General features: G+C 46.8%; 1 protein-coding gene across 1 annotated transcript in view; it reads right to left on the bottom strand.

The window, feature by feature from the left end:
- OTOP1 (otopetrin 1) overlaps positions 1 to 12438 on the bottom strand; it is a 32922-nt gene that overhangs the window by 5082 nt on the left and 15402 nt on the right. Inside the window, exons 3-5 of the mRNA XM_019716574.2 lie at positions 12126 to 12184; positions 5311 to 5441; positions 1344 to 2263 (exon numbers count right to left, since the gene is read on the bottom strand). Coding sequence (XP_019572133.2) covers positions 1344 to 2263; positions 5311 to 5441; positions 12126 to 12184 — 1110 coding nt within the window. The remainder of the gene's footprint in view (positions 1 to 1343; positions 2264 to 5310; positions 5442 to 12125; positions 12185 to 12438) is intronic.

Raw genomic sequence — 12438 nt, 5'->3', positions numbered from 1 at the left:
AGCCACAGTCACTGCAGAGGCCTGTGTGGTGCCAAAGGCGGCTTCCCCTCCTTGTCACCAAGCCCTGCCCTCCTCCCACGTCCTCCAGAACAAATCCCAGCAACACGTGGTGCTTTCTGTTTCTTTTTCTTCTCTCCATCTCCACCTCCACGGGCCTAGTTCAAGTCCTCATCACTTTGTATCTGGGCAGCTGCCAGGCGTCAGCTCCAGGCTCCCTGCCTCTGGTCGTACCTGTTTGCATCCTGCCTGCGCACAGCTGCTAAGGGGAGAACTCCAAAACACAAAGGGAAAGAGTGCTCTGAAGACCAGACTCCGACAGGCTTATGAAGCTCTGCTCAAGCCGGACCCATGTAACTGGACCCTCCATCCTATTTCCCACTCTGCTGCTCTGTTTAATGCAAATGGGAGTCATACTAAACTACTTGGTGCTCCCCAAATAGGCCATGGTGCCATTTGCCTCTGTGTCTTGGCACATTATGGGCCCTATGTCCAAAACGCTTTCCCTTGCCTTGACCACCTGGTAACGCTCCACCCAGTCCTTGAGGCTGAGGCAGACCATATGCAGTGACTGACTCTACCTCTTCCTCTGCCTTGACAACTTTCATCATAGAGGTTGGAAAGCAACCCACCCACTTCCTCAGCCTCCCTTGCAGCTTCCCCAGCCTCCCTTGCAGCTAGGTATGGCTGCGCAAAAGACATTGCCCGGCACCAGTCCTTTCCTCCTTCCTCCTGTCTTGAAACCAGATATGACGCCTGGTGCTGCAGCAGCCATCTTATGACTATGTGGCAGCAAGTACCACACCAAGCATGGTCATGTGGAAAGGTGAACAGTGCCCATGCCCTGGATTATAGGATTCTGCTGCCAGGCAAACCCTGAGCAGCCAACGTCCAGAATTCTCATCTTTAAGGCTGAGGGTACTGCTGGTCAAGCTTTCCGTTATTTGCAGCCAGAAGCTCTCCTAAGACTGGGCTTTAACTCAAGCTGCCCCTACTCACTGAAGTCCCTTCCTGGATCCCTGCTGCTTTTACACCCTGCACAGACCCAGCCCAGCACTTGCCATACTCGCTGTATCATATTTGTCCTTGTGTCACGCCCCCACCATACCAGATGGGCTTTCTGAGGAAAGGTACGGAGTCGTCTCACTCTTCCTCTTTAGTTCCCATCGCCGCCCCTGGCACACAGCAGGTACTCAGTAAGTGAATCTGTAGGATATAGACCTAGCTTCCAGCCTCAATTTTTAATGCACTGAAATTAGTTTGATTACAAGCTGCCTCCATTCCTTATTTGAAAAAGGCAGGGAAAATAGATTTTAAAAGTAAATAAATAACTTGATGTACATTACCGAGATATTGCACAGGAACAAAAAGGCTGCGATATTCCTTAAGACTCTCCCCTTGGTGTTGCTCTGCAAGAAACGGGGGTGGCTGGCCGGGCCAGGGGGCCCTTCCCTGCTCCTCTCCTCTTTGTCGTCGCCTTCTCTCAGACACATATTTCCATTGACTGCAGGTGGCATCTCACTGCCCTGCGGGGCCACGTCCCCGGTCACAGCTCCACTCTTGAGGCAGGAAGAAGCAAGAGATGTGGCAGAGCCGTTGCAGACCGTGACCACCCGCACAGTCCTGATGTCCTCGGACACCTCCGGCTGTCGGTGAGTGGCCTCGATGATGAAGAGGTTCTGGATGGATTTCTCGGCGATCACCAGGATGGAGTAGGGCAGGTTGTACCAGGTGTACGAGGGGCGGGCCTCGGCACAGAGGATGGCCAGGATGGAGCCCCAGGACAGGAGCCAGGAGCCGGAGGCAGTGCCCACCAAGAGGTCCGTGTCCAGCTTGCGGGCCGGGTTTTTGGATTCGTCTAGCGATTGCTCATCGAGCCTATAAATCAGGATTCCAACCAGCCCTCCAGCCCCCATGAGTATGAGCACGGCGGTGGCGTACAGGTAGAACATGATGAGGGCCGACTCGCTCTTGGACTTGGAGCGTCCGATCTGAATCAGATACACCACCACGACCCCAATCGTGGCAGCCAGCACGGCCAGGCCCAGGGCCGAGCCCACTGCGACCCCACGAAACGTGAACTGTATCTTCTGGTACTGATGACTGTCCATTTTGCGTCCGACGTTTTTCCACAGGACGTAGAGCATCGTGGAAGCCAGGATCTGGTACTCGATGTTGAAAGGGTAGAGATAGTAGATCCCGTGCGAGATGGCAGAGCAGAGCGTCGGGGGGGTGCAGTTACATGGAGGTGTGTGGTCATCTAGCTCTAGGGGAGAGAGGCAGATCCCACGGGAGGGCCGTTAGTGTGTTCGCTGGGAGACAGAAAGGCTCACAGAAGTGTTTTCACTGTGGAGTCACGCTTGGGGCTCCTCATTGAATTAAAAGCTTCATTTCATGGCTTCTTAGCATGTCTAATATCGTAGTTAAACTGATAGCCATGAATATCACCCCAAAAGTATTAATTCCACGAATCATATTTTATCCATACATTGGAATATTATACAGCCATTACAAATGTCATGGCAGAAATTAGCAGCATATAAAAATGTTCACAAGACGTCACTGAACAAAAGCAGCTTGCCAAAGAGGCTAGAGTGTGACACCTTTTTTGTGAAGTATAGATATATAGATGAGACGGAGAGAGAGAGAGAAACAGAAAAATCTGGAAAGATATAAACAAAAATGTTAATGATGGTTATCGCTGGGTGGAAAAATGGCAGGTGATTTTTCTTTTCTTTTTTTCAGTAAAAGAGACTTTTACAGTGTCCCTTTTCTCCAGCTTTACTGAGATATAGTAACAATTGACACATAACATTGTGTAAGTTTATGACGCACAGCGTGCTAACTTCTAGATTTTGCTTCCCTGTATTTTCTAAACATTCAACATGAATATGATATACATGTGTGATTTAAGAAATATTTTTTAAAAATGACTTTGTGAGGGAAAATGCTCTTTCCTCATTAGCAAATTTTGTGCTCTTGAGACTATCCTATGTTTGCAAGAATGACATGAGCTGAGCGTCCTCAAACACTGATGGCAGAAGGGCAAGTTGGCACCTTCTGGAAGACTCTTGGCAATGGTGTAAAGAAACGCTTCATAACAAGAAGGGAAAATGCTGTAAATAAACAATGAAATACGTAACAAAAGCCTTAAAGATGATATAGATATAGTCTTTAAACTGTAATTCCAATCTATTCTAAGGGACAAATCAAAACTATGATCAAAACATTAGGTAAAATTGTGTGTGTGTGTGTGTGTGAGAGAGAGAGAGAAACACCTCAGTGTGCAACAATTTAGAAATTGTTAAGTGAAGTTTTATACATCCATGCAATGGAATAGTAAGCAAGCAGCCATTAAAAACTAGAATGAAGTTGTGTTTCAATGGTACAAGAAAATAATCATGTTCAATAACAATGGGAAAACATAAGAACAAATTGTCTATTCAGTGTTTTTTAATGCATCTCACAACCCAGTGTTCAGTTGTGAAATCAATTTAGAGGGTAGCAACTAATTTTTTTAACAGAATGGAATTGTAATGGAATAGAATAGGATAGAATGAATGGAAATGAATGCAATAGAAATTTGAAAGTGTCTCCGATACATTAAGATTATTATTTCATGATATATGTGCACACACACCAGTATGTGGCATTGGTGTTGCAATGTAAAGTTCGTTTTTTACCGTAGTTTGTAGTCAAAATAAAGATTAAATATATATGGTATGGTTTCAACTATAAATAAATAAATAGCACACTACAAAGAAATAACCAAGTATTAACAGCATTTTACTGCATTTCTGGGTAGGTGTTATTATGGATTTATTTCTCTACACTTTGTCACTGTTTTAATTTGTGATATGTATGCACTACTTATAAAATCAGATGGAAAAGCTTTGTGGTAGCATTAATTACCCTCACTTTTGCAGAACACTGTAATTTTCAATTCACAAGGAGTTTCTCCTACCACTTGCAACCCTATACAGCACTGTGCAAAAGACAGGGGAAGAAATCAGGAGGAAAGGTTCATATTAACAGAATGTTAGAGCAGATGAAATCCTTTTTTCAGAAAAAAATTAATCTAATCCCCTCTTTCATAAAGGTCTCTGGAGCCAGATTGCTGGGATTCAAATCCTGGCTCAATCATTTACTTGCTGTGTGACCTTGGGGTGGTTACTTAACTTCTCTGGTTCCATAGTTTCATCTGTATAATAAGGTCCATGGTGCCTACCTCAGAGAGTTGGGATAAGAATTCCATGAACCACGTCAAGTGCCTAGAACAGTGCCAAGCACTCAACAAATGCCCAACAAATCTTTGTTTTTGGTATTGTCACGGCTGTTACTGTTATCAATACCAACGAGGAAATGAGACCCAAAGAGAGAGCAGGACATTCCCCAACATGGGCTGCTGTTTGGGAGTGCTGAAAAAATATAGTGTGTCCCCCAGATGTCATCATCCCCACCCCACTGGGGAGAAAACGAGTTTAGAGTTGCTCTCCATGACTGGGTGGTACAGCTAGTAGAGACATGTAGTGTGGCAAACCTGGAAGAGCTCTTGAAAATACGTGCTTCAGGCCCCCCCAATTTATGATGGAAAAGGGAGGCTCAGAGAGGTTGAATGGCTTCCAAAGGTCACACAGCTACTACATGATGAGAACAAGACAGCCAGTGCCCAGTACATCGTAGTTTTCTCTACCCCACATTCCTTTTAACCTCAGTGTTCTAATTACAGAAGTGATATCTCATAAATACTAAAGAAATTTGGAAGAAAATGGAAAGATTAGCGCTATAGGCTCTCACATAGGAGCAAGGAGGAATAAAGACGGACCAAAATGATAAGCAAAGTACAGTTAAATGAAAACTTCAAATGAACTAAAACCAAGTAACCACAACCTACCATTAGATGCCTATGGATTTTTAAATGCTCTACCTGAGTGGAAAGAACTGGTAATAAAGGCTTAATGAAACACACACAGAGGAACAACTGCCAATCCCCCATAGCTGTAAACAGAGACATTTATTTCCGTACCAGCATGGACCATGAGAAATGGCGACCCAGACGATCACCTGCGGGTCTGACAAGCCCCTGAGTCACGGCAGAAGCCTCTCATGCTCAGCACAGTCTACTTATGGAACCAGCACGACAGACTCATGAGATTTTGAAAGATTTTGTACAACAGCAGAGGACTCTGTCCAATGCTGAGTCAGGTGGACCCTGCAGCTCTTTGGAAGCTGTCTCCTCATTTCTGAACGTCCTGGTCTCTGCAGGTTTCCGAGATGTTCCAACATGGCGGCAGGGCAACCCTTTCCACTCACCTATTGTTATGTTCCCAAAGCCCAAAGTGATGAGTCTCTCCTTGTGCTCATTGAGTTGGTGTTTTGACTCATTCAGGACACTGTTGGCCCACAGAAGCAGGTTGGTGAACACCGAGTGGATCACCCCAAACCTGGAAAACACAAAGACCAGTTCTTGACCAGCCCTGGGAAGCCCCAAGCCCCATGGGGTGAGACGAAGACATTGTACGCTCATAGACACACACACACACACACACGGCTCCTTCTTATCCATGATTCTGGTTTCATCTGGCAGCTTAGGCTCTGGGTGGGTCCCCTGTGTGGCTGGGAGGGGTGTTTCCATGGGAACTACCAAAACCACAGTCTTGGCATTTTGCCTTAATCTTGAACCTACCAGTACTCAACTCATTGTCTATGGGACAAAAAGAAACTGGGTCTTGGGAGCAGGGACACAGGGGATGGAACTTTTCTAAAAGCAGGCAACCAACCCTATCATACCCCAAACTCTTTCCTCTAGAAGGGAACAGGAAAGAACAATAAAGGAAAGACTGAAAGGGCTACATGGGACATCTTGAGAGTTGGTATACTCTTACTGTTGGTTGGTCAAACCAATAACCATCATCTACACCCCCTGCCTTGCACTGACTTCTAAAGACACCAAAACAAGCCAGAAATTTGCTTGCTGGCCTCCCTGGCACCGAGGCACGGCCGTGGTGGCTAGTGCGTTGTGAGGCAGTCTTCTGGTCACTACTGGACAACTTACACTTTCTTGAAGAAAGATTTAAGAATAAGAAAAGCCCAGTAATCGCTCCTCTCCCCTTTTTTCCAGGCTCAAATGCAGACATGAAGGCTGGAGTTATAGCAGCTATTTTGTGACTACAAAGCAACCAGCAAGGGATGAAACCCCAAATCACTGAGGATGGCAGAGTGCAAACATTATAAAAGCCTATTTTGTGACAACACTGCTGAGCTGCGAGAGTCTCAGATAGGATCAGAAAGGGTGTCATGGTCACAAATAGAGTAAGCAGCCACACCGGGGTTTGCAGACTTAGGAACAGCAGGTCTGACCCCAAGTTCTGCCCTTGCGTCTACGCCATACCGCCTCCTAAGGAAAAAGAACGGCGATGACCTAGAAGGTGGATGCTGGACTCTGGGGAACAGAGGAGAGATCTGTGAGGAATATGGTTCCAGAAGGGTCACTGACTGCTTCAGAACCCACAGAGTCTCCCCCTGCCTGCTGCTCTAAGATATGTTCACAGCAGTAGCTTCCAGGGCACTTAACTATGGACCTTGTATGTAGCAGGTGCAGCAGATACTGCGGTTTGAAAGGCATGTCTTGAAACTTGTGTGCAGCTGATGTCTCCTCAGTCGGAGAGAAGAGGCCCAGAGGAAGCACACCTCCCTGCTGTCTAACCAAGAGCATGCTCTTCCATGTTCAGCCTACAGGATAAACGGTACACCTGGGTTTTCAATCCTGACCTCACCTCTGCTCTGAGTTTTGTTTTGTTTGTTTTTTTCCAAGTCAAGTTGTCGTCCTTTCAATCTTAGTTGTGCAGGGTGCCGTTCAGCTTCAAGTTGTTGTCCTTTCAGTCTGAGTTGTGGAGGGCGCAGCTCAGCTCCAGGTCCAGTTGCCGTTGCTAGTTGCAGGGGGCGCAGCCCGCCATCCCTTGCAGGAGTCGAACCGGCAACCTTGAGCTGAGTTGCTGCTGAGCTCCTGGATGGCTCAGTTGGCTGGAGTGCGGGCTCTCAACCACAAGGTTGCCAGTTCGATTCCTCGAGTCCTGCAAGGGATGGTGGGCAGCGCCCCCTGCAACTAAAGATTGAACATGGCACCTTGAACTGAGCTGCCGCTGAGCTCCCAGATGGCTCAGTTGGTTGGAGCGTGTCCTCTCAACCACAAGGTTGCTCTGAATTTTAACCCCAGCTGACCCTTCTGGGGCTCCCACGAGTAACTGCGAGCAAAACCTAGCTTCCTTTGGCAGCTGCATAAAGTCCAGGCACCCCCGGAGAAGGAAACAGCCTCCCAGGATGTCTAAGTCAGATGTTTGCCCATCTGCTGGCCCCTCGCACTTGCCCAAGTGCCATAGATTGTGGCCAGCCTTCTCAAGGGCGTCTGGGAGGCATTGTATAGAGCCTTTGACAAAGGCAGACAATGCCATTTGCCTCAGGCTGACTGGCTTTTCTTTTAGTTATAATGTACACAGCACCCCTTTCTTCTCCTCTTTCCTGGTCCAAATGGCAATTGTCCGAGCCCAGGCCCACTGAACCAGAGGAGGGAATGCAGGCTGTTCCGCCATGCGAGCTCCCCTCTGCGACCTGGCGGCCTCCTGTTGGTTTGATGTGGAAATTGTCCTATGAATTCAGGGCAGACGTCATTTCCTCATGTCGTGGCTCATACTTGGATCCGATAACCCCAGACCACAATAAAGAGAAGGCTTCCATGAGCCATTTCTGATCTTCACTTAGGTTGCCAGCTCTGCTTTCGAACCTACTGTTCCGCTAAACCTCAGCCTTGGGCAAAGAAAAGGACTCAAACCGGTAAGAGGAATTCTCGTATCAGAAGAAAAATCCCTATAGGTACTAAAAGCATGGGATGGTGGGATATTGGCTCAAAAGACCAGACGAAAGCAGTAAGTCCAGAGCTGGCAAGTTCCCGAGCCTTGAGGGCCTGGCAGGAAATGGTGATGGACAAAATGGATCTAGGGTGGCAACAGGGTTGGGTGGGGACCACAGCACACTGAGGGGGTGGCCCCCATCTGGAGGGTACAACCCAGGCTCAGCTTTGTTGCCATGCACACTTGGGATTGCCAAATCCTCCAGTTTTTCGAGAAAAATCTAAATCTAAAACCTAAAGGTGGTCAGTAACTCAAAAATGCTTCACACTTGGGCCTACAAACAAAACAGGATGAATCACGCTATGTGCATGTCTGGTTCAAGCCACTGACTGTCCAGTTTAGGAAAGAAGCCCAGAGACAGGGAGAGACTTGTGTCCAACCACGTAACAAACAAGGCCAAGGCAGGACCTGGTGCCAGCCCCTCAGCCTTCCCTCAGATGGAAGATCCTGGTGGTAAATGTCTGGGTGTACAGCCTAGGGGGTCCAGAACCAGATAGCGCAAGACACACATGTGACCCACAGGTCTAATTTTACATTTTCTGGTGGCCACATTTTTAAAAGCAGTAAAAAGCAACAGGTGAAAATAATTTTGATACTATTTTGTTAAACCCAATATATCTACTATACTATGATGTCAACATGTAATCAATGCCCCCCCAAAAATTATTATTGAGCTATTTTACACTCTGTTTGTCACCCTAGTCTCTGAAACCCAGGGTGTATTTTGGTCTTGCAGCACGTCTCGGGGTGGACTCGCCACAATTCAAGTCCTCCGTGGCCACGTGTGGCTGGTGGCTGGCGGCTGCTGTGTTGGGCAGGCAGGTCTAGAAAACAAAGCCAAAGATCCCTTTGGACTGAAATGGGCCCAAATGTCCCGAGGCTGTGATTAAATAAATGACCAAAGCAAAAGGAATGACTTCACCCAGCAAATGAAGTCCTGTGATGCTATGAATGAAAAAAGTCAACATTCGTGTCCTGCCCAGCTCTGCCCAGGGGAGCTGCCTGACCTTGGGCTCTGCTTCATTTCTCTCAGCCTCCATTTCCTCATTTGCTGAATGGAATCACGATCATACCTATTGTCCGTACCTGACAGGATTATGGTGCATGAGGACCTCAGAACACAGGTAAAGGAAAGTGCTTTATAAGTGGGAAAGTTTGTTCTATCCAGCCAGGAGTTCCTGGGGACAGACAAGCTGCTCAATATTCGTTTGTGGAAAACATCTCGCCCTTTCTCCCAACAATGCTACTTCTAAGAGTTTAACCCAAGCAAATAATTAGCAATGTTCAGAAATATTTTTGACTAAAGATGTTCATTGCAGTACTATTATAATAACAACCAAACATTCAGAAAGATTAATTGCCCAACAATATCGTGTTTCCCCCAAAATAAGACCTAGCGGACCATCAACTCTAATGCGTCTTTTGGAGCAAAAATTAGTATAAGACCCGGTATTGTATTATGTTATACCTGGTATTATATTATATTTTACCCAGTGTTATAGTAAAACAAGACCTGGTATTATATTATATTATACCTGGTATTTATTATATTATATTGTATTATGTTATATTATATTATATTATACCCAGTCTTATATTATATTAAAATAAGACTGGGTTTTATACTAATTTTTCCTCCAAAAGACGCATTAGAGCTGATGGTCCGGCCAGGTCTTATTTTCGGGGAAACACGGTAGGTGTTATGGACTGGACTGTGTCCCCTTAAAATGTATATGCTGAAGCCCTAACCCTTAGTGTGACTGTATTTGAAGGTAAGTCCTTCAAGGAGGTCATTAAGGTTAAGTGAGGTCATATGTATGCAGCCCTGATCCAACAGGACTGTGTCCTTAGAAGAAGAGGAAGAGTCTCTCTCTCTCTCTCTCTCTCTCTCTCTCTCTCTCTCTCTCTCTCTCTCTCTCTCTCTCTGTCTGTCTCTGTCTCCTGCCCTGTGAGGACTTGGCATGTGAAGCCATGTGAGGACACAGCAACAAGCAGTCCTCTGCAGACCAAGTAGAGAAGACTCACCAGAAACCAACCCTATGGGCACCTTGATCTTGGACTTGCAGACTCCAGAACCACGAGAAGATACATTTCTGTTGTTTAAGCTGCCCCAGTCTGTGATATTCTGTTGTGAAGGCAATAGGTGACTAGTGCAGCAGGGCACTGGTTAGATGCACTATGGTTATGGGGTACTGTGCAATCAATAAAGATCAGGGTGTAGAAAAAGACTCACAGGGAAAAGGGCTAAGAACAAATTGAAAAGAAAAGGCAGAGCAAGAGAAGCAAGACCACAACAGTAAAAAGGAAAACAAAATATATCTGTTCATGGGGCAAAGACTGGAAGATAGCGGACCAAACCATTAGCAGTAGTAACCTCCGGGTGGTGGCTGCCTTTGTCAGCTCCGACTGCTAAAACAAAATAGCAGACGCTTGTTGCTCACAGTTCTACAGGCTCAAAGTCCAAGATCAAGGTGCCCGCTGGCTCCTGGTGAGGGCTCTATTCCTCGCTTGCAGATGGCCGTCTTCTCCCTGTATCCTCCAAGGCCTTTCCTCTGGGTGCACGTGGAGAGAGAGTTCTGGTGTCCCTCTTCATCTCATAAGGACGCTAATTCCATCATGGGGACCCCACCTCCATGACTTCATCTAAATCTAGTTCTCTCCAAAAGGCCCTGCCTCCAAATACCATCACATTGGGGGTTAGGGCTTCAGCCTATGAAACTGGGGGGACACAGACATTCAATCCCCCCCATAATTCAGTGGCATTGTGGTGATTTTTAAATTCTACTGTATGTATCCTTACAAGTTTTATCAGGGAAAAAAGTACAATTTTTAAAGAATCACTGTGGAGTAGATGAAGCAAAACCCTGCCTCAGAACATAAACCCCAAGTGTTCTCCTTAAGCTGTGAGCACAGCCAGCCTGCGGATGGAAGGAAGAGCTGGTGACAGACACACCTCCTGTCCACCCAGCATACAAACTGGGACAAACTGGGAGGCAATCCCAGACCTTCCACCAGCACTCTGGCGACCTGGGGTACGTTCCCTCACCTGCTGGCACCTCAGCCATGTAAGGCAGAGCAACCTAGTTACATTACTCTCACAGAGCCGCAGGCAGATTAACCATGAGGATGGGTGTTGGAATCTTTGTCCTGCTCTCAGGGACCATAAAAACTGTCTTCGCTGGGTCCTTGGGGCCTGGACCTCCTTTATACCTGATTTGTCCATTTGACCCCATTTGTCCATTCCCCTCCCCTGCAGCAGGAGGCCCCCGCAGGAGCAGTAACTTTTTGTGTTAAGACGGGGGTTAAAGGTCACTGCCAAGGCCACTGCTTGGGGCTGCACAGGGGATAACACAGGCTGCCAGTGCACAACTCCAGGCATGACACTCAGCGACCTGGGACATCTCAGCCCATTGTCACTTCATGGCCCCAACAGTGCCTGTAGCAGGCCCTGCACCGAGTAGGAGCGCAATAGATGCCTGATAGCTTGTTGAAGCTGATGCTTTTTGCATAATGAGGTCAGTGAAAATCATTTCTATTTCAATAATCTATTAAAATAGTTCTATCCGGTGGTTAGACATAGGTACATCAACCTTTGAAATATCAGTTGTCATTTTAAACGGTACATTAAAACAGAGTTTTCTGTTCCTCACTGACAGTGTAGATGATGAGGGATCTTTCTATGAAGCAAATACTGATCCCTTTTCCATCAGTATGTGTACACACAGGGCTTCCTGGCAGAATAAGAATACCTTGCATTGAGGTAACCCATCCCATTGTCCTACGGATTCTTTCCCTCGATCCTCACAATTACCTCAAGAGAGAGGTGGACAGAGATAATAACAGACCAGACATTTGCTGAGTACTCGTATGTGCCTGCAAGCTCTACGTCAATTACTTCACTCAGCCCTTGGAGGTTGGCTATGCTATTATCTCCATTTTACAGATGAGGAAAACTGAGGACCACAAAGGGGAAGAGTCTAAGATGGTGGAGTGGAGAGAAAGTTCAAACCCACATCATCCTACTTCCAGTGCTGTCCCCAGGAAGAGACCGAAGGCACAGGGCCTCCTCTCCGGCCACAAGTGAAGGCTTTGCCTGTCGGGATGGAGCAGAGAGTTGGTCTCGTATTTATAACCCAACCAAGATGGCATTGACGAGTTTCGTTAGTTCTAACCGGACAAGAAATTCAACATGTAAAGCAGGGACCCACACACGATTTTTACCTTTCCAGTGTTTTGAAAGACTGGATGATATCCTTTGCGTGCCCCCAAAGGAAATATACCTAGATGAAAACAAAGGAAGGAAAGAAAGACACATCAGCGGGAAACATCACTATATTTGCACATTTTAAAACTATAAAAACTGAAGGAGAAGGTGTGGGGCATGTTGGGGACATCCGTGATCTCCCCCAGAAGAACAGCACGTCATTATCCTCATCTCAAGTGACAGTGCCGTTCCCCATTGGGGACCGAGTTCAGAATAAGGCGGCGAGAATCAGAGTGAGGCCTCCTTCCGTGGGACAGGGTTTGGGGAGCG

This window comes from Rhinolophus sinicus, linkage group LG02, assembly GCF_036562045.2.
Source record: "Rhinolophus sinicus isolate RSC01 linkage group LG02, ASM3656204v1, whole genome shotgun sequence".
Classification (NCBI taxonomy): Eukaryota; Metazoa; Chordata; class Mammalia; order Chiroptera; family Rhinolophidae; genus Rhinolophus; species Rhinolophus sinicus.
Note: the sequence above shows the minus strand (reverse complement) of the source record. Positions and strands in the feature narration are given on the sequence as shown.